The sequence below is a fragment of the Myotis yumanensis genome, unplaced genomic scaffold, assembly GCF_028538775.1.
Source record: "Myotis yumanensis isolate MYYU_CA2020_CCGP unplaced genomic scaffold, mMyoYum1.0.hap1 SCAF_7, whole genome shotgun sequence".
In the NCBI taxonomy this organism is placed as follows: Eukaryota; Metazoa; Chordata; class Mammalia; order Chiroptera; family Vespertilionidae; genus Myotis; species Myotis yumanensis.
In genome coordinates, this window is record NW_027223758.1 from 20035500 (window position 1) to 20063127 (window position 27628).

General features: G+C 39.7%; 1 protein-coding gene across 3 annotated transcripts in view; it reads right to left on the minus strand.

Annotated features, from left to right (window-relative positions):
- The window catches only part of MACROD2 (mono-ADP ribosylhydrolase 2), a 1930060-nt gene that overhangs the window by 46954 nt on the left and 1855478 nt on the right, over positions 1 to 27628 (minus strand). For all 3 annotated transcript variants that reach the window (XM_070421435.1, XM_070421436.1, XM_070421434.1), the window contains exons 15-16: positions 24631 to 24705; positions 24271 to 24363 (exon numbers count right to left, since the gene is read on the minus strand). In XM_070421435.1, the coding sequence (XP_070277536.1) occupies positions 24271 to 24363; positions 24631 to 24705 (168 nt within the window). The remainder of the gene's footprint in view (positions 1 to 24270; positions 24364 to 24630; positions 24706 to 27628) is intronic.

A 27628-nucleotide genomic window follows, 5' to 3' on the forward strand; every position in this document is an offset into this window, starting at 1 on the left:
GTGTAAATGTACCACAGCTTTTATATCCACTCATCTACTGATGGGCACTTGGACTCCTTTCAAATCTTGGCTATTGTAAATAACACTTCAGTGAACATAGTGGTACATATATTCTTTCAAATTAGTGTATTGGATATATTCCCAGAAGTGGAATTGCTGGGTCATAAGGCAGTTCCACTTTTAATTTTTTGAGGTAACTCCATGCTGCTTTCAATAGTGGCTGCACCAACCTGCATTCCCAACAACAGTGCATCAGGGTTCCCTTTTCTCCACATCCTGGCCAACACTGTTGTTTGTTAATTTATTGATGATAGCCATTCTGGCAAGTGTGAGGTGATACCTCATTGTGGTTTTAATTTGCATCTTGATGATTAATGACAATGAGCATTCTTTCATATATCTATTGGTCATCTGTATGTCCTCTCTGGCCATTTCTTAATTGGATTATTTGGTGTTGAGTTTTATAAGTCCCTTATAAATTTTGGATATTAAGCCTTTATCAAATATATTGGTGAATATGTTCTCCCATTCAGTGGGTTATCTTTTCAGTTTGTTGATGGTTTCCTGTGCTGTGCAAAAACATTTTAGTTTGATGTTTGTCCCGTTTGTTTATTTTTTCTTTTGTTTTCCTTGCCTAAGGGAGATATATCAGAAAAAATATTGCTATAAGAAATGTCTGAGACTTTACTGCCTAAGATTTTTATTGTTTTGAGTCTAACATTTAAGTCTTTAATCCATTTTGAGTTTCTTCTTGTGTATGGTATAAGAAGGTAACCTAGAAAAAAAAAATTCAAGAGGAGGGAAGACTCCAAAGTTCATTTTATGAGGCATTATCCTAATTCTAAAACCAGATAAAGACACTACAAAGAACGAAAAATTATAGACCAATATTGCTGATGAACATAGATGCTAAAATCCTCAACACAAGATTAGCACACTGGGTATAGCAATACATTAAAAAGATCATACACCAAGTTGGATTTAATCCAGACATGCAAATTGGCATAATATCTGCAAATCAATAAATGTGATAAATAAAATGAAAGATAAAAACCACATGATCATATTAATAAATATGCTGAGAAAGCATTTGATAAAATCCAGCACCCATTTATGATAAAAACTCTCAGCAAAGTGGGAATAGAGGGAACATATCTCCACATAATAAAGACCATATATGGTAAACCCACAGTCAACATAATATTCAATAGGAAAAAAAATGCATTTCCCTTAAAACTGGGAACAAATCAGGGATGTCCACTTTCATCACCTTTATTCAGCATAGTACTGGAAGTCCAAGCCACAGAAATCAAAGAAGAAGACATAAAAGACATCTAAATTGGAAAGGAAGAAGTAAAACTTCCATTATTTGCAGATATCATACTGTATATAGAGAACTCTAAAGAGTCCACCAAAAAGGTACTAGAACTGATAATTCAGTAAAGTTGCAGGATACAAAGTAAATATCTGTATATCAGTTATATTTTTTAAATATGTTTTTATTGATTTCATAGAAGAAGGGAGAGGGAAATAGAAAGATCAATGATGAGAGCGAATCATAGACAGGCTGTCTCCTGCATGCCCCACACTGGGGATTGAGCCCTCAACCTAGGCATGTGCCTTGACCGGGAATCAAACCCATGACCTCCTGGTTCATAGATCCACACTCAACAACTGAGCCACACTGGCTGGACCCTTCAGTTGTATTTTCGTACACCAATAATGAACTATCAGAAAGAGACACTAAAAAAACAATCCCATTTACAATTGCTTCAAGAAAAAAGAATACCTTAGAATAAATTTAATTAAGGATGTAAAAGATATACTCAGAAAATGGGGAGGCACTAAAGAAAGAAATTGAAGAAGATACAAATAAATGGAAGCGTATACCATGTTCATGGATAGGAAGAATTAACATAATTAAAATGTCCATACTACCCAAAACAACCTTTAGATTCAACACAATTCCTTTCAAGATATCAATGGTATATTTCACAGATCTAGAATAAATATTCCACACATTTATATGGAGCCACACACACACAGAAAACAATCACAAAAGCCCCAAATAGCAACAGCAATCTTGAGAAAGAAGAACAAAGTTGGAGGAATCATGCTTCCTGGTATGAAACTATACAATAAGTCCGTGATCAAACAGCCTGTACTAACATAAAAACAAATATAGAGCAATTTAACAGAATAGAGAGCCAAAAAATAAACCTATGCACTTATGGTCTATTAATATTTAACAAGGGAGGCAAAAACATACAATGAACAGGGTAAAGACAGCCTATTCCAGTGATGGCGAACCTTTTGAGCTCGGCGTGTCAGCATTTTGAAAAACCCTAACTTAACTCTGGTGCCGTGTCACATATAGAAATGTTTTGATATTTGCAACCATAGTAAAAGAAAGACTTATATTTTTGATATTTATTTTATATATTTAAATGCCATTTAACAAAGAAAAATCAACCAAAAAAATGAGTTCGAGTGTCACCTCTGACACACGTGCCATAGGTTCGCCATCACTGGTGAACGTCTGTCCTGCTGGCCATATAAGGCCCGCAAAATGATTTGGTTCTGGCCCTGCCAAGGCATTTGAGATGAGTTAAATGTTTGACCAAATATAGCAGGCTAATTTTTAAGTTGACAATTTTGTATGGCCTGCAAATGATGTTATAAATATCCAAAGGGCCCTTGGCAGAAAAAAGGTTCCCCACCCTGCAATAAATGGTACTAGGAAAATTAGATACTAGTACATGCAAATAAATGAGACTAGACCACCTTCTTACACCATTAATGTTTATCCTTAAGTTTGCAGGCCCATTTTTACCAGATTTTAGTACTGTTTGCATGGCCCTGTCATTTCTGCACACAGATAGAATCAGCTGTGACATTCTCATGACACAGCACATCTGCCAGAAGCCAACGGCTGCAGGGTGTTTCTCTTGATCCGCTGTATCCCTTTAATGAGGTCTCTTACTATCAAAAACATCAGCAGCTAAGTAAAACTGTTGGACATCTAGCTGGGGCACATTTGGAGGATGAAAGTAGATGTCTCTCCGGGTGCCCTTGTGGTCCCACATTGTGCTGTCAAAACCAGGGAGTAGATTAGCCATGTCATTTTAGGGCAGAAAGTAACATTTGATCCAGGGTTCTGGTAGTCTTTGGATTTACCACTGTTCATCACAGAAATGTGAGGCTTTCCTTTGTTTTGGAGTATGGACTTCTGTTCAGAACAATGATGACAACATGGTTCATTTAATGAAGAGTTTACTATGTGCCTGGCACTATTGCTAGAACTTTATATTAACTCATTTGAGCCCTATAATTCTCTGAGGCCCGTGCTATTGTTATCCCCATTTACAGATGGGGAAACCAAGTAAAGGGTAAATCATTTGTTACTGGCTCATTAGAGGAAAACCTGGCCTCAAGCCTAGGTCATCTGACTGCAGAACTAGGGTGCTCCTCCTCTCACTGTGAGGGTACCTCCCCATCTCTCTCAGGGGGATGTTTATACTCAGAGTTGCCAGAGCCTGATGCCATGCCTTTTAAAAATAAAGATGATGAAGGGGTTTGGAAACTATGTAATATGAGGGGTGTTTGGAACAAGTAAAGAATGAATTAAATGACTAGTCAGAAAACACAGGAAGTGGCTCTGTAAACTGCCTTCAAATGCTCAAGAGGTTCTCATCATATTGGCCAGGCTCACTTCAGTTCCCTCTCACAGAGAACTGGGATGAATGCGCAGAAGCTTCAGGAAAATCAAATTCATTTTTTTAAATCCTCACTTGAGGATATTCTTATTAATTTGAGAGAAAAAGAGGAAGAGAGAGAGAAACATTGATGTGAGAGAGAACACTGATCGGTTGCTTTCAGTCTGTGCCCAGACTGGAATCCAACTCACAAACTTTTGGTATATGGGACAACACTCCAACTAACTGAGCCACATTGGCCACAGCTCAAGTACATTTTTGAACAATCAGAATGAACTAGGATGGAAGAACAGCTATGAATGGTAATACGCTCCTCATATCGTGTATGTCCTGTAGTGGAGGCTACAACACCTGCTGTGCATCAGGGCAGGAGGTTGAACTGGGTGACCTCCAGGATCAAGTCCAGCTCCGAGATTACAGTTGGGTGATTTTACCACTTCAGAAATGGGCTAAGTTAAATTTCAACAGACACCTCTTGAGATTCATATTCTATTAGACACAACCCTTTTGGGAAGCTTCTAGGGGAAAAGGTAGGGTGGAAAGAACACAGGGCCACAATTTAGACAATAAATGTCGGGTCCTTCCCCTGCCATCTACATGTATGACCCTGCTCATGTGCATAGCTTGGAAATAGAGGAAAATGGGCATCATCATTTTGGGAAGTTCTAAAATAGTGATAACTGGCTCCGAAAGTTTTTTGACTAAACATGTTATTTGGAAAATGGAATGAAACAAAGTTATCCTGCCCATAGCAGTCTGGCCAATGGTGAAACTATTGTATAAGGAGGTCTGTAGAAGATCATTTCTGCACATTTTCTGAACATTGAATTTGCCAATAGACTTTGTGTCTCTTTGTATCTTGTTATAAAGTGAAGGTTTTCTCAGCAATTTCTTTTCCTTCTCTCTTGTCTTATTCTGCACCAATAAAACTAGTTTGTCATCTTGACCTATCCCTCTGGCTGGGATAGTCTAGTGTATTCCAGCTTACTGCATTCCCAGCAATAATACTACAGCTTTACTGTAATTGATTTTCATTCTTCTATGCAAAATGAACATTTTTAAAAAGCATTATATCATGCATGTCCTATAGTGGAGGATATGACACCTGCCGAACACCAAGTTGTGTTTTTTGTCCTACCTACAGAAAACTCTCATTCTGCTTAGATCCTTCTGTAAGTCAATTTGTGCTTTAAGTGTCATATTTTGGAGACAACAAGTTAATTCATAAGCATTTGTAGTCTGCTTTGCAAGCCTCCTCCATGGCATAACATGCTCACAATACACTTCCCATGTTTTAAAAGGAATTTTCCTCTAGATCATTATTATAATGTGCTCTGAAGGCAGGGCGTATATATAAGATCTCCACATATCCATATCTATTTTTAAAAAACACCTGATTAGTTCACTTAAACAACAACAAAACTCATTCTAATCGCCAACAACAACAATACTCATTCTAATCGCTTTTGGCATTGGGCCCTTTTACCCAAATCTTGATAATGAGAAACTGACATGAAAACAGACCTAATCATCCTACTACCCAACACCTGAGGCTTGGAGCCTCCCACTCCAAGGCTTGGGGAAAATACACATCACACCATCCAAGGATGAGGCCCCCTCCCCCCAAAAAATCTGCAGTACATATATCAAACGCTCCTCACACCATTTCAAAAAAATAGAAAATTAATTTTGTCTCAAAATCTTTTCTTCCAAGTATAGGGGAAAAGGGCTTGCGCTGTGGGATCCAGTGCTTCAATACATGTGGCTACTGAGAAATAGTTTTCCCTCCACTCAAAGGCAGGGTGCACATCTGTATTGTGGTTAATTTAGCTTTCATATCGAATGATGGGAATGACAAAGAAGGCTTACCAGCTAGTTTCTAAAGACCAAAGGATAAAAAGCTGAATGAAAATGCTAAGAGGTTTAGCAAACAAATTGTTTGCCATTTGGGAGTGACAGGCTAGCCAAGAAAATGCCCCTTGGTTGAAATCAATTAAAAGGAACCAAACATTGACCCCACAGAAGGAAGCTTAAATATCCCACCTACCCAGTAATGGTCCCAATGGAGCTGCAAAGCCCTGGAGACCTCATGAATATTCTAAAAATTTAAAATACAAAAAAGAAAGAGCGATGGGGAGGAGGAGAGAGGTCTTTGCTTCTCAACAATTGTGGCTCTCCTGTGGTTTTGCATAGCTTTCCAGGATTCGCTTTCCAAGCTCTTTATTGAAATTGCTCAGGTCTTTAACTGATCTCCTGCAAGGGCTCAAAAGCCTTAAGCTAATTACATTTGGCTGAGATATGCTTGATGAGATGGGAAAAATATAAAGCTGTTGAAAGGGTGAAAAATCTCTAACCATCTGCTGGTGGTGTTACTAAAAGAACAATAGGGGGGAAGGAAGAGGGCAGCCAGCCAGAGTGATAAGGTTCGGGATTTCTTTAATTATTGGGTCAATGATTCTATCACTGCTTGGAACATCAGGATAGACCAACCAAACAAATTTAGGGGACGAAGCAACACCAGTGACCAGCAAATAAGCAAAGCCAAACACTGATACAAAATAAGGATGCCTTTCCAGAGGGAGAAAGAAGAATTAGGTCAGCTTAGATTGGAAAGGCATTTCTATTTAGAAATCACTGGTAGTTTTTGGAAAGGAGAGAAAGATGTGCTTGTAAATTGGAATTAGGTTTCAGAACAACCCCTCTGCTTCTTTTCAGGTTATCTGCGCGCTCAAAGGCAGTTTCAGATGGAGCCCTGGTGACGTGCGTCCTCTCTGATGCATCAGCCAGACAGTTGCTTCTGTTTTACTTGGCAATCCGGGTGAGCAGCCTGCCTTCAGCTTTCAAATCAATGCCCCAGGTGTTGCTTCAATATGGCAAACAGCTTATGTGCATTGCTCTAAATGCCCCGTTCAGTTTCTCCTGTTATTTTTTTAAATAACGAATCCCCTCGAATTTAGCTGAGAAGATGTTAGATTTTGGAAGACAAACTGACTTAAATCAGTTAGGGACTGCTAAATCAAAGGTTTTTGTTTTGTTTTGTTTTTTTTTCACTTTGTGTAGGGTAACTCCTGTAAGTTGAGCAGCAGTGATGCCTCCAATCTTATTTTTGTTCTTTCTTCAAACTTTGCAGAGGAAATGTCATTTTCTTTCATGTTATTCCATCTTGCTTTTGTGTCTGAAGGTGGGTAAAACTACTAAGATAACAAAGAAATATTTTTTGTTTGTCTTCCCTCTTTGTTATTCACTTTTGATCAAAATCAGGGAAAAAATGACTTCAGTGGGGAATGCATTTTTTTTCAGATAAACAACTCAAATGCTGTGCATTCTCAGATACACAAGTCAGGATGTTGTTGGAGTAGCTAGGGTCTGCTTTCCAGTGGACAAGCACAGTCTCTTTGTTCTCTCTTCCATGTGCTCTCAGACTGGTGACTGTGGGAGGGACAAACTGTGCCATGGACCACCGGAGAGCACTTGTGGGCAGAGAGGCTTACAAGCAGGTGATTTCAGACACACTGGGGTTTGAGTTGGGAAGAGGTCCCTATCCTACCACAACTCTCCTACGCTCAGTGTCCCATATGCAGGCCCTGGGAGTCCACGGTGATGCTAAAAGGCCTCCCATGATGCCTTCTATCAGTCGGATGAGTGGATAATAAACAAAGGCTTTGCAAATGGTTCTTAAAGTGCGATCCCTGGACCAGCAGCATCAGCATCTCCTAGGAACTTGTCAAAAAATGCAAACTCTTGCCTGCCCACCATCCCCAGATCTACTAAATCAGAAATTCAAGGCACAGGGCCCAGCAATTCATCCTTTAACAAGATATCCAGGTGATTTGGATCTGCTGAGAAGGGAGTATGTTCTATGTCATTTATCTATCTACATCCATTATCAGCCATCTGTCTATATGATATCTTTGTCCTGTTTAAACAACCACCCTCCAACAAAAAATAAGGCAGAGGGAAAGGTTGAGGGATTTTCAAAAAGAATAGTCTAAATTTGGATACAAAATACTAGAGTTGTGGTGCCATTCAAAATGTGGTCCACAGACCAGTAGCATCGCCATAGCCTAGAAAGAAGCTAGACAGAATTGTAGATTCCAAGGCCAACTAAGACCTACTGTATCAGAATCTCTTGGGCAGGGTCCCAAAACTGTTTCAATAAACACTAATTTTTATACACACCTAAGTTTGTGAGCCACTGTGCTAAAATAATATACCGACAATATCTGTGGTTAGTTTGATCTTAAACTATTGGAAAAAGTTTAAAGTCAAGAGGTTATCAATTTCCAAATTGTGCTGTTACTTAGTTAGGGAAAGCCAAATTGGATAGAATGTTAAACATGAATTTTATATCTTTTATCTTCAAAAGTTATTGTTTGAAAATTAAGATACCTAGGAATAAACTTAACTAAGGAGGTAAAAGATCTGTACTCAGAAAACTACAGGACATTGAAAAAAGAGATAGAGGAAGACATGAACAAATGGAAGAATATACTGTGCTCATGGATTGAAAGAATCAACATCATTAAAATGTCCATACTACCCAAAGCAATCTATAGATTCAATGCAATCCCCATTAAGATATCAATGGCATATTTCACAGACCTAGAACAAACTCTCCAAAAATTCATCTGAAAAAAAAAAAAAAGACCCTGAATAGCTGCAGCAATCCTGAGAAAGAAGAACAAAGTTGGAGGGATCACAATACCAGATATAAAGCTATTAGAGGACCGGTGCATGAAATTTGTGCACTGGAGCGGGGGGGGGGGGGTCCATCAGCCCAGCCTGCCCCCTCTCACAGTCTGGGAGCCCTCAGGGGATGTCCTACTGATGGCTTAGGCCCGCTGAGCGGGCCAAAGCTGCAGTCTGACCTCCCTCTGCGGGAGGCGACCAGCTGATCAAGGGAAGGTGCCACCCCATCATCCCGCTATTGCAGCTGCCATAGTCACCAAGGTGTTTTCATCAACATGGACTCCAGTCCCTTCACCACGAAAACATGACAACTTTCTTTAGGCATAAGATGTCTCTTTCATAGGATATGACATTTCTTTCTTTCTTTTATCCTCACCTGAGGATATCTTTCCATTGATTTTTAAGAGCATGGAAGAGAGAGGGAAAGACAGAGAGAAACATCAATGTGAGAGGGACACTTCGATTGGTTGCCTCCTGCATGAGCCCTGACCTGGGCCCCGGCCAGGGAGGAGCCTGCAAGTTGGTACATGCCCTTGATCAGAATTGAACCTGGACCCTGCGGTCCACAGGCCAAGGCTCTATCCACTGCGCCAAACCAGCTAGGGCAGGATATGACATTTCTTAGGTCCAGCAGTGGACCTTCATTTTTCCTCCAGGAGCGAGGTGGAGAAACTCTATATTACCTTCTTGGATTCTTATTACCCAAGTTACTAAGAATGCTGCGGCCACTGGGGCTGGCACACAGCCCCCTCCCACCCATCTGCACGCGCAGCCGCCTCCTGAGCCAGTCATGACTGTTATAGCATCCCGGCTAATTTGCATATTCTCTCTCTCTCTCTCTCTCTCTATATATATATATATATATATATATATACACAAAGCCACTGTTCTCAAAACTGCCTGGTACTGTCATCACAAGAAAAGACATATAGACCAATGGAACTATAGAACCCAGAAATCAACCCAACCCATTATGCTCAATTAATATTTGACAAAGGAGGCAAGAGCATACAATGGAATCAAGACAGTCTCTTCAATAAACGGCGCTGGGAAAATTGTACAGATACATGCAAAAAAATGAAACTAGACCACCAACTTACACCATACACAAAAATAAACTCAAAATGAAAAAAGGTCTTAGATGGGAAACCATAAAAATCTTATAAGAATCCACAGGCAGCAAAATATCAGACATATGTTGTAGCAATATCTTTACCGATATAGCTCCTAGGACAATGGAAACTAAGAAGAAAATAAACAAATGAGACTACATCAAAATAAAAAGCTTCTGCACAGCAAAAGAAACCATCAACAAAACAACAAGAAAGCCCACTGCATGGGAGAACATATTTGCCAACATTATATCCAATAAGGGTCTGATCTCCAAAATTTATAGGGAACTCATACATCTTTACAAAAACAAACAATCCAATCAAAAAATGGGAAAAGTCCCTAAATAGACACATGCTCAAAGTCACTAATCATCTGAGAGATGCTAATCAAAATAACAATGAGCTACTATCTCACACCTGTCAGAATGGCTATCATCAGCAAAGGACAAGTGCTGGTGAGGATGTGGAGAAAAAGGAACCTGTGTGCATTGCTGGTGGGAATGCAGACTGGTGCAGCTACTGTGGAAAACAGTATGGAGTTTCCTCAAAAAATTGAAAATAGGACTCACATTTGACCCAGTAGTCCCACTTCTAGGAATATATCCCAAGAAATCAGAAACACCAATCAGAAAGGATATAAGCACCCCTATGTTCATAGCAATACAATTTACAATAGCTAAAATTTGGAAACAACCTAAGTGCCCATCAGCAGATGAGTGGATTAAAAAATGGTGGTACATACACAATGGAATACTACACTGCTGTAAAAAAGAAAGCACTCTTACCATGGACGGACCTGGAGAGCGTTATGCTAAGTGAATAAGCCAGTCAGAGAAAGATAAGTATCACATGGTCTCACTCATTTGTGGAATATAATGAGCAAAATAATCTGATGAACAAAAATAGATCCAGAGACAGAGAAGCATCAAACAGATCATCAAACCATAGAGGGGAGATGATGGGTGGGGGGTAAGAGATTAACCAAAGGACTTGTATGCATGCAAATAAGCATAACCAATGGACACAGACACTAGAGGGGTGAGGATATGTGCTGGGACATGGGCATGACAGGGAGAGGTCAATGGGGGGAAAAGCAGACATATGTAATACTTTAAACAATAAAAAATTAAAAATAAATAAAATTCTTTTGCAAAAAAAAAGTTATTGTTTGAACTTTTATTTTCCCAGACCAGAAATTAGAAAACAGCTTTTTCTCTTCTTTCTTTCTTTCTTTCTTTCTTTCTTCTCTCCCTCTTTCATTGTTTTCTTTCTCTTTTCCTCTCCCTTTCTGTATTTTCCTAATGCCTTTACTGTAATTCCTTTTCTTCAAATCTCCTGGAGATGATAACTCTTCTACTGATTGTGCTTATAGTAATTAGATTTATCTGAATTAAATTCCACTTGTGCAACCAACAAAGACTGACCTTAAAAAGTGATGGGTCATTATAATAAAAAATGCTGCCTAATTTAGCATGGGTTATAGGAGGAGGAATAACTTTATGGCAATTCCCAACTAGAACATGGAAGGATACTGGAACCTCTGTTTTCTCTGCGGATCTATTAAGACAAGCCTAAATTTTTAAACATGGTTTAGATAAACTATGTTGAGAGGTAACATATTAGTTTCCCATTGTTGTTGTAACATTTCCATAGAGTTGGTGGTTTAACACAGCACAAATTTAATATCTTATAGTTCTGGAGGCCAGAAGTCTGAAATTGATCTTATGGGGCTAAAATCAGTATGTCAGCAGTTGCCTTCCTTCTGGAGGCTCTGGCAAGAATCCATTTCCTTACATGTTTTAGTTTTTAGAGGCTCCTTCATCCATCTTCAAAGCTAGCATCATAGCATTTTGAAATCTCAAGTGCTGTCTCTCTCTCTCACACACACACACACACACATATTTTTTATGTAACTATTACTTATCCTACTTATTTATATTTAATTACTAGTGGTTTTGCAAGTTTTATTTATTATAAACCTTATTGCATAAGGTTGTCTATACTTTAATGGAAAATAAGAAAAATGAATATTAATTTTGAACAGTATTCCCTTACATTAAAATTATATGTCCGTATCTTAATAAGATATGAACCATACATCTCTTAATCCTGAATATTATTATTTTATGAACTATGTTCAAAAGAATATGAAGAACAGGTAAAATAATTTTTGAGGAATAAACTAAGTATGATAATGGAAACTTTTTTCTTTATGTCTCTAAGAAGAAATATTTGTGTTTTTTTCTACTAGTTTCAGTTAAAATCCAAGGCTAATAAACTATGACATCCCTGAAAATGAATAGACATGCTTCTGTGTCAAAAATGTAAGGTGTAAAAATGAGATTATATTTATTGTTTGGAAACATGACTGATTCATCTTGATAATATTTCCTTTAAAGATGAAATAAAGCGATCACATACAATCAGTCTAAACCCCTTGCTATTGTTGAAATGTTTACTTCACTTTTTTCTTTTTTTGCAAAATCATTGCAGCAGATGTTATAAAATAAATGTAGTGAAACAATCAAGCAGCAAGCTCCCTAATTGTTTCTGTCTTGATTATAAAAACACATTGAAAGGTAAATCCTCACAGTGAAATAAATGAAAAATATAATTAACATTCAAAGTACTCCGTATACCACCTGCTCTTTACATACTGTGCTGAAATGAAGGCACCTGATGTATAAAGAGTAATGAAAAGAAATTGGGCTTCCTTCGGAGACAAAGGGAAAAGTTGGACTTACATTTGAAAGCAGATATTCTAATATCTGAGTTTAAGGTTATATGTTAATATTTGGGTTGACAAGATTTTGGTCTTTACAACAAAGTGTGTAAGTGAACACATTTACACATCCGTATTATTACAATCCCTGTCAACCCCACTCGTTTTATGGTTCAGACCTGTATCTGTTCTGTCACCTGTTGGTCTTTCTGTAAAGATGTTATGATTGGGATGTTTAGTTCACGTCCTAATGCAAATCTCACTTGCAGTATATTCAGAGAAGGCAAAGCACAGTAGGTTCACTAGTAAGTAAAGGAGCCCCCTTTTAAGTACAGCAGCAAAAAGAAATGTGTTTAAAGGAAATTTACATTTTTATTCTAAGGGAGAGAGATTACGTCACACCATCCATAGCCTGAAATTCTTAGGGCCCAAGCCACAGCCCTATAGGTCACCTCTACTGGAGGTTAACATCGGGAGATCCATTTCCCCCCAGTCCACCAGTTTGGGGAGAGGTGCACAGAGAAGACTCTGTGCCTAAGAAGGGCAAGGCATTATGAGATAATCTTGTTTTCCCAGTTCTAGTGAAACACACATGTATATTGATAAACACACATGTGTATTGATACAGACTGCATCATTGAAGAGTTCCACATAGCAATGAGAGGCTTCACATTCAGGGTAATTTGGGCTACATACACACAGATGCTAAACACTGCAGGGTTGGGGGCGGGGGCAGAAAATTTTTTTTCTATTAAGGGCCAGATAGTAAACATTTTAGACTTTGTGTGTTCTAACAAAATTTTATTTATGGACACTAAACTTTGAACTTAATGTAATTTCCATTTCTTATAAATTATTATTACCCCCCTCCCAACCATTTAAAAAGGTGAAAACCATTCTTAGCTCACATGCCATAGGAAAAGGGGCAGCGGGTCACTTTTGGCTTATGGGTCATAGTTTGCTCACCCTTGCTTTCTTGCTCACCCTGATCATTCTTCAAAAATGGTTTCACTTCATCTTTTCCGCAACCCCAAGAAGCATGAGGATCAGTACATCTCTCACTGAAGAGGAAACGGAGGCTCCGAGGGTCTTAAGAAGCTAACTCTTGGTTATAGCTAGGCAGTGTCAAAGCCAGAACTAAAAAACAGATCTTCTGAATCTTCATCCTATCACACACTCTCTCTCTCTCTCTCTCTCTCACACACACACACACACACACACACACTTTATAGGGTTCATAGGGAATAGTGAGAAAAAAATCAGAAAAAAAATAAATTGTATATACACAGTGTTCCTTAGTATCTGCTGGGGATTGGTTCCAGAATCACTTCCCCACCCTGCCCCCAGGATAACAAAATCTGCAGATGCTTAAGTCCCTTAGCTCTTAGTACCCACAGTCCTATATCCTAAGCCTAAAGACAGGATAATTTATACTTGTTAGCCTGCACTTCACTTTCTACTTGTCTATATCCTTTTGTTTTTTCCTTTTGCTCAAAAAGACTTTAGACCAGTGGTTCTCAACCTTGGCTGCACATTAGAATCATCTGGAAATCTTTTTAAAATCCTGATTTCTGGGCCCCATCCTCCGGAAATTCTGTTTCTTTGTTATGGGGTGAGGCCACAACATTAGTAACAAAGAAACAGAATTTCCTGAGGATGAGGCCCAGAAATCAGGACTTTAAAAAAAATTCCCAGGTGATTCTAATGTGCAGCCAAGGTTGAGAACCACTGCCTTAGACCATAATATATCTTCAGTCTCCATCAATTTTGGTCAACTTTAAGTAAATAGAAAAAGGATTACTATTTCATATTATACTAGAGTCTCAGTGCACCGGTGGGGTCCCATGGCCTGGCCTGTGGGGATCGGGCCAAAACTGGCTCTCCGTCATGCCCTGAGGGGTCCTGGATTGCTAGAGGGTGGTTTTCAGGTAAGGCACCCCAGAATTGGGCTCCCTCCTCTCTGGTTCTGGGTGTGTCACCTGAGAACTGCCGCTGCCAAGTGACCACAGCTTGGCAGCTCCTGCATTGAGCATCTGCTACTGGCATAGCTATGGCCACTTGTCCAGTTGCTTAGGCATATATATATCCTATCTAATAATAGAGAAACATGGTAATTAACCGTAACTTCGCTACCCTTCCCATTGGCTAATCAGCGAGATATGCAAATTAACTGCCAACCAAGATGGCGGCAGGCAGCCACGCAGCTGAAGTGAACATGAGGCTTGCTTGCTCCAGTGATGGAGGAAGCCAAGGTTCCCCACCTGCCGCGGCCCAGCTCTGAGCTCCGGATGCAACAATGTTGCAATTATAGAAGCTAAATAAACCCAGGAACCTGCTTTCAGCCACCAGCGGGCTCAGAGCACCAGTGATGGCAACAGAGTTTCAATTATAGAAGCTAAACAAACCCAGATACCTGCTTTCAGCCAGCCACAGCCTCAGAGCTGGAGCCGGCTCTCAGCTCCAGTGACAGGTATAGAAGGTAAATAAATCCCAGAATAAAGAAAAAAAAAGAGGCTGGGAGCTTCAGTCACCCACCAGCCTGAAAATGACCCTCAGCCCCTCACCCAGACTGGCCAGGCACCCCAGTGGGGACCCCCACCCTGAAGGGGGTGTGACCAGCTGCAAACAGCCAGCCCATCATCCAGGCTGGCCAGGCACCTAAGCGGGACCCCCACCCTGATCCAGGACACCCTTCAGGGCAAACCAGCTGGCCCCAACCCATGCACCAGGCCTGTATACTATATAGTAAAAGGGTAATATGCAAACTGACCCTAACAGCAGAAAGACTGGGAATGACTGGTCACTATGACACACACTGACCACCAGGGGGCAGACGCTCAATGCAGGAGCTGCCCTCTGTTGGTCAGTGTGCTCTCACAGTGGGGAGCTCTGCTCAGCCACAAGCCAGGCTGATGGCTGCCAGTATAGCGGTGGTGGTGGGAGCCTCTCCTGCCTCCTCAGCAGCGCTAAGGATGTCCTACTACAGCTTAGGTCTGCTCCCTGTTGGCAAGTGGGCATCCCCTGAGGGCTGCCGGGCTGCCAGAGGGATGTCTGATTGCCATCTTAGGCCCAATCCCCCGGGGAGCAGGCCTAAGCCAGCAAGTGGTCACCCCCCAGGGGTTCCAGAATGCGAGAGGGCATAGGCCGGGCTGAGGGACCCCCTACCCCCGAGTGCACAAATTTTTGTGCACTGGGCCTCTAGTCTCCAGTGTATGTGTGTGTGTATAGATATATATATTCTGATACAAGAAAAAAATAATTGGGATGTATGCATTCTATATGACACTTAGAAAAAGTCCAATATGTTTATAATGAAAAATCAAATAATGTCATATAATAATGACACAATGTTAATATAATTAAAACTTTATGTCAAATATTTTTAAATTTAGCTAGAAATAAAAATCTTTAGGAAGACATTTAAATATTTGATGCCAACACATAAGATCCATTTTAGAGGAGACTCCTGTAATATTACTTTCCTATTTGGTTATTAACCTAAGTGATGCTCTTTTACTGGGTTTCATATGTGCTGTAGATCCTGCTGGGGAAGCATAAAACTGAACTCATTTAGGAAGAGGCCATGTGGCCATATGAGAAAAAATGCCATATGTGAAATCTCACTTTATGCCTGTTGAAATTTTTGTATTTCAGGTCTCCTAGGGACATGTCCATTGTGCTATTGTATAATTTTATCAGCATGAGCTTCTGCTGAATATTTTCTCTTCTTTCAAAAGCCATATTTTGGTAGAGCTAACTTCAAAACTTAATGTTGCAACATCTGTGCCCATACACCTGGGAGCCTTAGAAGATGTATCCTGAAGATTATCTACATTTTCTAATCTTACAGAATGTTACAAAGTGAGAGGAAAAGGTTATACATTTCTCCTGGTCTGAAATTTTTTGAAAGAAACCCCTTTATATCTCCTTAGGAAGAGTCTCAAAATAAAAAGAGAACCGATATTTATAGAACTATAAAGAACATCCCTAAAAATGTAATAGAATATGCATTTGTTTTTGTTTGTAGATAAGAATGTCTTAATACATATGTGAAACTTTCAATTGAGAGATACTGTGAAGATACACAAAACCTGGAGCTATTTTCTCAATGATGTTTTCAAAGAAGATCCTTTAATTACCTATCTGAAACAAAAGAAAATTCTACTACTTTGAATTTATTTACTATTTTTAGTCTGTGGATCTACCTATAAATCATGGCTGCCTCTTTATGAATCATTATGTTTCAAGCCTGAAACTGATACCATTGTAATGATATAGTTATTCATAATAGGAAAAGAGCAATGGAAAGGCCAGACATTATAGGGATGTCATTTGGGCAGCTTCACCAGGAAGAAAGTTGCAACTTTGCACTCCCCGGGGAAACACTGGCCCATTCCCTGCAAATTACTTTGGAAAGGAGTCCAACAGAGGGGAGATAGACACATGCCCAGTAAAGTTGGGGTGACATAGGGAAGGTACTTGCTTGTCAGTCTAGCCGGGGGAACCATGGATTGGCCAGAATGGGCATGGCCACTGCAAGCCCATGAAAATGTGGGAACACGTAATCCCCTAAACAGTGGAGTTCCCTCTCTCTTGTTGCTCTCTTGGCTCTTGACTCACGGGGTGCTCTTGTTCCTGCTTCCTTGTGTTCATTCGTATGGCCCATAGCCACGAGGACCTCACATTCAATGGACTGATGGACTGCAACAGGAAACACAAACTCAGCTAGCCTGACTGCTCCAACATGGAACAGAAACTCTGGACGCTAGCTCTAATTCTAGGTCTATGAAAGCCATAGCTACGCTTCTTTTTTTGTGGGGCTGAGGGAGAGGGGACCTTGGAAATTCAGGGATTTAATTCCATGCAAATGAAACTTTCTCATTCTGTGTGATCTCAAAAATTTCTTTTTTTGGGGGGGGTGGGGGGATATCACAAGAATTCCACTCCCACAAACAACAGTTGGGGACAAGGACCTCTCCCTACCGGTAACAGATGGCAACACAGATGGGACCCTACCAGGAGAATTGACTAATGGAAAGTGTGGAAAGCATCTCTTCTCTGCTCCTCCCCTGCAAAAGCACACTGGCAGCCTGCAAACCAGCACTTGGTGGGTGAAACAGCAGGAGAAGAACCTGGCCTGGATGGTGGGGAGAAACCCGTCTCCCTGGCCTGGGAGTTTGAGAATTCATTTCTCATCTTATCTACTGAATTGGTGCTTGGCTGGATTTTTCACTTGTTTTTCTCTGCCCTACACCATTTTTGCCTCTTTGGATGCAGACCCAGGAGAAAGCAGCACCCTGCTCCCAGCATCGAAGCCACAACAAGCTCCAGAAAGTGCTGGGCAAGTACAAGACCCCGATGTTGCCACAAGTTTATGCCTAGTGCCCAAATCTCTTCCCCGTTTACAAAACTCATCTCTCTACTCCTCTCTGCATTTTGCCAGTGTTTCTATGGTTTATCTTCCTTCTGTTTCCACCCCAAGATGACTCAGACTACAGCTTTGGATCTGCTGTCTTGGATCCAGCACTGTGGGCCTCTGCAGGGCAATGGGCACATGGGTGCCAGGAGAATCCAGAATGCATGGAGCTGGCACTCACTTGCCACTGCCTTGGGATTTACTCCTGGTGCATGAAAGCCCAAATGCCCCCAACTTTCTTAAGCCCTGGGAGGTCCTGGCAGCACTGTGCCTAGGACAGGGCTCCCAGCCCAGCATGGCCTGACCCCCCAGACCGTTGCTTCCCTCTGTTCCCCCTCTCCCCTCTGCTTCTGCCCTTAGAGTGTGCCTGCCTAAGCAGGGCACAGCTTTAATTTCCAGGTACCAGGGCGCTGATGGGGGAGGGTTTGCAGAGATAGCCACCAACTGAAGCTGCTAGTGAGGGGGACCCACAGTTCCACCTTCTGTCTACCCTTGTGAGCTCTCCAGCCAAAGCGCCCCTCGAACCTCTTGGGCCTTTGGCTCTGGTTCATGCCTTTCACCCAGTGGTGGTAAAGAAAGCCTGGATAGAAAGCCACCAAAATAAAGCTGCTGCCAGGGTCCTGCCTTTGGCAAGCCAGGACTGCTCCCTGCCTGGCCCAGCCCTCTTCCCTGCTCCTGGCTATGCCAAAAAGCACCACCCTGACAGCCAGGATGCTTAAAGGCAGAAATAAATTTTAGTTTCTGTTACAAATGCAACTGCTGTATTTCTGACTTCTGTCACCATTGCTACTTGCCATTAATGCTTCTTCCACGTATAACTAATACAGAAAAACCTCAAATACACAGGTGCTCAGAGAAATGAAAGTTTTTTATGAAGTAACCTTGGAGACTGACTGCAAACACAATTTAATCCCAGGGCCTGGGTGTTAAATCTCTGTCTTGTCAAGTTAACAGAGAATGCTCTTTCTCCCCTCCTCTATCTCAGTGAAAGAATATAATTTTTCTGACCAAGACAGTAAAGGGTGAAAACTTCCAATAGCATCAGAGACCATCAGAAGCACCCCTGTGGAGTTCAATAAACCCAACCAAACAGTGCCTGATCAACACTGACTGTTGGTAAAACTCCACATCTGGGCAAAATTGTATTACTATTTTGGGAAGGTCTCAGCCCCTGACGCAGTCTCATGTCACTGAAACTGATAGTGGGGTGTTGTGTAGCAACCCTAGGCTCTGGCAACATGACATCGAAACTAGGAAAAATTTGGGATACTCATATTTTCCCATAGCTATCAAAAGGACAAAATATTTTGGGGTTTCCCCCCCAAAGATAATAGTAGTACAATCTCCATTCACAGTGCCTTGAAAATGCCTACTCTGCCACAGAATTTTATTCTGGGTTTTTCAAGAAAAGGACTGTCTGCCTCTAAAGTGCTAATACCTGGTCTCCAAAAGGACTCCGATGTGAGCCATCCATTGGAATGCAGAATCTGAGAAATAGATCTTATGTGAAACAAAGCTATCTAAGCCAATCAGTTTAACTCATTGATTTGTTAAATCGGTGAATTTTTCTAAATGGTACTTTTATCCATGGAAGTATGTCTTTTTTTTTTTTAATATATTTTATTGATTTTTTCACAGAGAGGAAGGGAGAAAGATAGAAAGTTAGAAACATCGATGAGAGAGAAACATCGATCAGCTGCCTCCTGCACATCCCCTACTGGGGATGTGTCCGCAACCCAGGTACATGCCCTTGACCGGAATTGAACCCGGGACCCTTTAGTCCGAAGGCCGACGCTCTATCCACTGAGCCAAACCGGTCCCGGCTGGAAGTATGTCTTTTAAAATGTTAGTGTGTTTGGCAGTAAATGAACCTATGTTTCTAAAAGTTACAGAATGTGTTTGCCAATCTTGAATATGATAATTACATGATAATTGCTTACTTTTTGTTTTTTCTCCCTACTTACCCCTCCAGAATTTGGCAATTCTGAATAACTGGGTCATGGCGATATGTTTCTTTGCATAAATCCAATAAGACCAGTCTTCACCTGTGTTCTTTTATCCAAGACTTTGACCTGAATGCCATGTCTAAGAGATGCATGCCTAGACTCCGGATGCCACCAGAAAGCCTTATGGAACTAATATTGACTTCCAAAGCCAATCAAAGCCCACTGGAGAAATGGCCTGATACTTTGCGTGGTCATGTGGTTCATGCAGTCTTTCCAGGTAAGGAATGAAAGTTGCTTTCCCGAAAGATGGCAAGGAAGGAACCTCAAGATACCTTTGGGGACCTCAAGGACTTGAGAAATTGATCCAAACCTACAGTTATTACAGGCAAAGCCTGAGGGCAACTGTGGCTGGGCTTCTTCACCCTTAGGGTCTGATATAGCTCAATCTAAAGATTCCTTGTGAAAATTCCAGCAAAGCAAATTTGAAAAGCCTGTGTGATCTATTTGATCAGTTACTATTCTTGTGTTTAGGCCAAATTAAAACTGGACTTAATGCAGTTTCTTTAATGGAAATGAGGGTAATCTTAGGGAGTAAAACTGCATTTCAAAGGGAAATCAGAAAACCCAATTGAGAATATTGGACTCCAGTGCAGTTCACTATTTTAAAAGTTTTGTTTTTAAGGCTGTCTTTGTATGCCATACAGAACTCATCACCTGATGACATCACCAGAGATGTTCTAACTGCAGAAAATCTATCAGGTTGTCACTGCTTGATTTCATTCCAGCAAAAGTCTTGCATCTGGAAGTCTTCTCAACTGGTTTATGATTTGCTGTATTCATTAACCTCTGTGTTTTGTAGTCTTCTATTTTCATAGAATGTATGTCCTTATTTGCCTGATTGCTTGTTCACACAATATAAATCTGACTTTAGAAGCCATCTGCATCACTGTCTCCTGAAATTAGACTCAACAGTTTGGACTTATGTTTGAGTCAGTGAAGTATGGACAGTCTATTGGCATTGCTTGAAATTGCTTTTCCTTTTCTGCCCAAATGGTTCCGACAGAAGAGGCCCAGAGTTTCTCATGGGGGAAATTTTATAACATTTCCCTTAGCTTATTTGAGTTAAGCATGATGGGCAGAAGAGCTTCAGAAAGGTTCAACCCACCTCCCTCCAGGAAGCCACTCCTCCAACCTAATCTAGAACATTGTCAAGTTAGTCATTTCCTTTATTACACGGGTTTATACCTCTCACCAGACCTTTAGTTACTATAAGTCCCCTTATATTCAAATTATGCCTTTTAACTTTATTGTCAATTTTTTCACTTCTAGAATAGAACAAGGATGCCGGTTTGTCCAACAAGCTAACCTCTGGACATCATCTATGCCACCTCCCAGGGACACTAGACTGACCTGAACTGTAAAAAATCTCTCTTCCCTGTATGAAGACTCCATTCCTTTTTGCTTCCTCTTCCTCTGTCAGGGGAGAAACTCTAAGCCTTGGGATAGGCAGGTCTATGCCCCTTGAGAGCAAGAAGCATTTAGAAGAAGATATAGAGACCTTTGTACACTTGCCCTTTGTAGGATTACAAAGAGGTTAGTTCTCTCTAAAGGGGGACTGATACTTTTGTAATTAGCTAGTTATTAATAATAGAAAAGGAACAAGTGGAAGGTCAGATATTATAGTCATGTCATTTGGGCAGGAACTTGCAATTTTGCACTCCCCAGGGAACCACTAACCCATTCTATGCAGACTACTGAGGGAAGGGATCCAACGAAGGGGAGATAGACACATGCTCAGTAAAGCTGGGGTGACATAGGAAAGGTATTGGCTTGTCAGTCTAGCCTGGGGAGCCATGAATTGGCCAGAATGGGCATGGCCACTGCAAGCCCATGAGAATTTGGGAACACATAATCCCCTAAACAAAGCAGTTCACTCTCTCGTTGCTCTCCTGGCTCTGGGCTCACGAGACTCACTCATTCCTGCTTCCTTTTATTCATGGCCATGCAGACCCCACATGAAACCGACCGGTGGGCTGCAACAGGACACACAAACCCAGCATGGAACAGAAACTCTGGACACTGGCTCTAATTCTAGCTCTATTAAGGCCACAGTTACATATCTTTTATGGTGGGACTGAGGGAGAGGGGACCTTGGAAATTCAGGGATTTAATTCTATGTTAACAAAAATTACTGACTCTCCTGGGCATGTCTCAGAAAATTATTTTTCTTGGGATATTGCAAGAATTCCACTCCCATGAACAAAGGTGAGGACAAGGACTTCTCCCCACCGGTAACAAAATTGTTATAATGTTGTCTGTCAATTCTCAAAAAAATTAAAATTATGGTTGATTCAGCATTTCTCAAACAGAAGATTGAGATCTTGACAAAGAAAAAGGACTTTATGAATAAGAGAGATGTCTTTCATCTCACCTTTTATTAATTATTTCACCTTTATAGAATAAAAAAATGCCTACTGATACTTGCTGCAGGTGATGGTGCTAAAAATGGAATGTGTAGAATAATTCTTGTTGAAGGATAATGTAGCATATGTAAAGTTTATATTGATGCAAATAGTTAGGAAGGACAATGAATGTATTTGAGGAACTCCACATGTGGATTCTCTTGACTTTGTCACCTATTTATCAAATTATGATAAATACTAAATGCTTATGGCATGATTCCTATGCCCCAGGTCCTGGAAGCTTTTCATGTGCTAACTCAAACTTTCACCACAACTGATGTGCCTTTTGTCGTCACCATCTTACAGATAAGAAAACTGAGGCGTTGAAAGATTAAATAACTTGTCCAGGTTCGCCCAGCTTGCTAATTAGGGGCAGAGCTAGAGCAGAGCACCCTGAATCTACGTTGCCCCATTTTCCTTTGGTTACTTTTCTTATATGTAACAGAATAGCTTTTAAGTTTGCTTTGAAGCAAATAATAAACAATAAAGGTAATGCATTTTAAGTTATTTCAAACTTAAGCAGAAATATTCAAGGCAAGGTGAATCTAAGTATTTGTGGTAAAGAAGGGAAGGGCCAATGTAGTTAATTCATGACCACAGGCATTATTACTCTCCTACAGATAAAGGTCAGATCTTAACAAAACACATTAAACTTCAAAGTTTTGACAGTCAAGTAGCAGAAGTTGACCTCATTTCTTTCTCACATGTCATTTCCCTGTTTGCAGAAGAGATTGGTAGCATCACAAGGGAGGGTAAACAGTGGGTAGTTAACCAACTCCTCAGTAGTTACAGGAGTACTCAATGCTAGAGAAGTCGCTGTGAGGAGGGTGACATGTCCATGTGTGCTGAACATGAGTTTTTTTTTTCCCCCTGGAGGACAATAAAAAGAATATGTATACCCATTTAATGTTTCTCATTGGCATGTCTTGACATACATGGTACAAAAGAAATAATATCTGCTATAGAGAAACTATTCAGGCAAGCACCACTCGGCATTTGATATTTTAGAAGTACAATTGAAGGGAGCAATGCCAGGTAACTGTGGCTAAAGTAAGGGTTGTATCAACTGTCTGTTATCATCGTCATACATAAAATACACCAAATATCTCATTTACTTGACTTGCCAGGAACATGGTGACATGAGCCTGAACTAGAATTTGCAATACAGAAAGGCTATTAGACGCAGAGACATGGAAGAATATTGGGTTCTATATTGAAAATTAAAAAAAAGAGGTGTCATAATCACTAACATGGCTTACTAATTAAACTGTATCAATGCCCCTGTCAAAAAGAGTTCGTAATTTGGAAGCTGTAGCTACTATTGACCTGATTTTACAATTGAGATCATGTCTGCATTTTAATTTGGAAACAAAATTGATCACTGTGTTCTATAAACAAGGCCTGTCAAGTTATTACTTTGCAACTGCTTTGCAAACGCATATTTATTTAAGAGCAGCATGATTTATGATATAGTGTTCCAGAGAAATCATTTCACTTCATATTTCATATTTTAGTTTCTTTTAAAAGATTGCTTTATATATGAAAATGGAATTCTTCAAGTTCTTCAGTAAATATTGAATTTCTTTGATAATGGTTTTTTAAAATAGATTCTTAAAAAAGATTTCTATCTTTACTACAATATATTGACTTCTTGCCCCAAATACAGTTTTAAAATTTACAGTGTTCATTCCTCTTATGTCTTCAAAAATTATAATGCTATTATTTTTAACAGTATTCTATATTATGGCATCCAATATTACCAGACAAAGCTTGCAATTTAGAAGGTTCATGTAATGTACATATTTTACATAAATTGTTTCTTCAATCACTACCATATAAAAGATGGCAGAATAAAGTCAATACCAAAGGTGACATTTGTTTTATAGCCATTTAAAATTTTCTAAGACTCATCCATTAGTTCATAATTTTGATATCTTATAGGCTTTCTCAATAACATAATCTTTAAATTAAATGGAATCTAAATTTAAAAAAATTATACTATTTAAAAGGACAAAATACTGTTACAAGTATCTTCTCTTGCTACTTGATAATATTCTACTCACAAAAGTAGATTTAGGATTAAAGAAATGTTCATCCCTCTGCCCTTAACAGACTGCAGTTGCATAAGGATAACTCTGATGGTGAATTCTAGGCAGGAATCCAAAGAAACTCTTTATTTTGATGGCTTAATATAAGAGCAGGCCTACCTTTTTCTCCTTCTTTTTCTTCTTGGACATCTGTTAGTGGGACCACTTCTGGTTGCTCCACGATCGTGGTATCTTCTTGGTTTGATGAAAGCTCTAAATAGAATGAGAAGGAAGGGTACTCAAGGATGTTTTAGTTGAAATCATTGACAAAACACAGTTACTAAAGCATAGAAAGTTTAATTCAATTCTCCCCGAGCCCTCCAATTTTTAATAGGCATACAAAACAGAACACTATTGTCATTCTCTGTAAATCATTTCCTAAAAACACACATGCACACCACTCGCACACAAGTCTGTATTAGGGTTATGGTTCACAGTTTCATCTCATTCTCTGGTAACAATATGTCCTGGTTTCAGTACCTTCTGTTTCCATGTATGAGCTCTGTGACTCTTCCTCAATTTTTATCGCATTATTCACTGAATCGTTCTCTTGTCCTGTTAAAAAGAGTGATTGGAAAATTAAAGAAATATGATATGCATAACCATAGTTTTATCCCTGGTTTGAAAAAGCAAAAATTTCAGAAACCATGCTTTGATCATACATGGATAGGTTGAAAACAGTTTTGAAGAAAGTGAAGGGTAAAGATATCATTTTGCAAATCAAATTTATCTCAATTATTTTATTAAAAATATCCAGATAATTTAGACAAACTCTTCTTTGAGCTGACTGGTGTAATTAGTATTTGGCTTATGAATGTACTAATAGCAATGGACACAACCTGGAAATTTTGAAATTTTAAATAATTTCTGGGCTGCACGAGTTAATGACATTTAAGTTTCCTTTAAGATATAGTTCCTGTATTGAGGATTCCTGGAAAATTAAAACACTCCTTGCATGTTCATTCTCCCATCAACAGAGCATGAGACACTTGAGTAAATGAGCACACACAGATTGGGTCACCTAACAGCTCCACTATTCTCTAATGGCACCTCCTAAATACAGCCAAGGTCAGGAGGGAATTCAGCCAACTCTTAGTTACTCTGAGGCTGATTATCTATTAAGTAATAATGCTTTTCTTCTACACACCCTGGCTTCACCCCCTCCCCTTCCCAGTAGAGATTAAAACATTTAAGTGCTCATTAAGAGAAAATGGAAATCTTTCCATTTTGCCTATTAATAAAATATTTAATGCTGAGGCTATTTCACTGTTGAATTAAAAAAAAAAATCCAGAGCTAGGGGTGATTATAGGCACGAAGGGGATGCAGAGGAGCTTGGGCTCTTTGCCTGCTTACAGTCCTGTGGTAGATTGCATTACTGCTCCAGCCTGTCCCTACTGCTTTCTGTAAGAGGGCACCACTTCCCTGTCTGTGACCATGTGACCTGTCATGGCCCTTGTGCGACAAGTGTATGTTCCCACCTCATGGATGCCAGGCCTATTCATGTGACTTGGTTTAAGAAAACGGCACAGCAACAAGCACGCTGGGTACTACATTTCAACAGAAGTTTCGAGATCCATTTCTCTGTTTCTCCTGAAAGAGTATGTTCCTTCAGCCTAAAACTTGTGGAGCAGAACCAAGCAGTAACATGGCAAACCTTTGTGGTGGTAAGCTTTTGGGACTTTTGAGGTTGATACCACAGCACAGATGACTTAAACAACCTCTCATATTTATAGCTTCCTCTTTACCACAACTATACTTAATCTGCCTGCTATAGTACTTCCCCTTGGTTCATTCTCTGCTCTGACAGATTGACCAACTCTGAAAAAAAAAGTGTGTTTTTTTGACATCCATTTCTCTGGAGCTCAATTTTATTCAAAAGGATCTGATAAAAAAATTACAGCTATAGTATATTTATATATTTGATCTTTGAAGCTAAAAATCTCAAGTTGACTTGGATGTCTTTCTGTTATCACTCCTAAATTCAATGAAATTCCAAGATTCGACAATTCTGAAAAATGCCTTTTTCCCCCTATATATTCCCCATCCCCTTTCTTCATTCATGGATGTATTATGTCTCTCTTGGATCCTGTGTGTGTGTGTGTGTGTGTGTGTGTGTGTGTAATCTATCTTATGAAGTGCTAACAGTAATATCTTTTAAAATATGTATTTGATCAAGACCTTTCCACTGCTGATAAACCCCATTCATCCCCATTTCTCCCTATTGTTACTCAAAGTGTGGTCCATGGGCAAGAAACATTAGAACTTCCTGAGAGCTTTTCAAAATTACAGGATTTCAGGCCTCATGTCAGACCTGCAGAATCAGAGTGTGCATTTTAACATTTCTAGGTATTCCACTTGCACATTAAATCTTGCGAAGCACTAGCCTAGAAAATATATTTGCAAATTATTGATTCCATACAAATGCCATACATTATCTACCCATTTTATACACATTTTCTCTAATCACATCAGGCCTGTAAAGTATTATGATCCCTATTCTGCTTTCAGAAGTCTTAACTAGGTTTATCTGACTACTAACCCCTTTTTCTTTTTTTTTGCTTTTATTTTGTCTTTTAATTTTTTAAATTGCAGTATAGCTTGCATATAGTAAAACACTCAAGCCTTAAGAGGACAGGTTTTTAAATATACAACCATGTATCTCCCTGTCAGTCACCACCCAGACCAAGAACATTTCTAGCACCAATAGCTCTGCTCCCTCTGTTGGTGCCTGCAGATGCCCTTCCTGCTCCCATAGGTATTTCTTCTGTTTTTGAATTTAATATAAACAGAACATAAAGTATATGCTGTATTTTATCTTTCTTACACGTTTTCTCTGAGGTTAATCCCAGTAGCTGCATGCACTCACTCATAAATTCACTATTTTTCATTGAAGTAGACTATCCCACCGTCTGATTATTCAACAGTATATAGGTGTTAAAATGTCAAATTATTTTCAAAATGGGGCTATTATGAATAATACTGCTAAAAATTCTTGTACATGTATTTTGGTGGACATATGTGCTCATATGTACTCATCTCTCTTAGGTATAAATTCACCAATGAAACTACTAAGGAATAGGCAACATACATGTTTAGCTTTACGAGGTACTAAAAAAACAATGCTCCAAAGAGTTTGCCCCATTTTACACTCCCTCCTGAAATGTATGAGAATTCCACTTATGCTTTTTATTCTTTACTGTCATGATAATAATCACAAAATTCTTTAATATGGAGGAACCAGGAAAAATCTTTCCCCCAGACCCATTTCCACCCTTCTCACCTTGGGGGACTATAGAAAGTGATCATATCTTTGCTTATTGAGTTCCTTTGCTCATTCATCTATTTATTATTCTCCTTAGTACACTGTAATACAGTGGGGCCTTGGCTTACGAGTGTCCCAACTAACGAGTTTTTTGAGATAACAGCTGTCTCTCGGCCAATTTTTTTGCATTGAGTTGATAGAGTAATTTGAGTTAA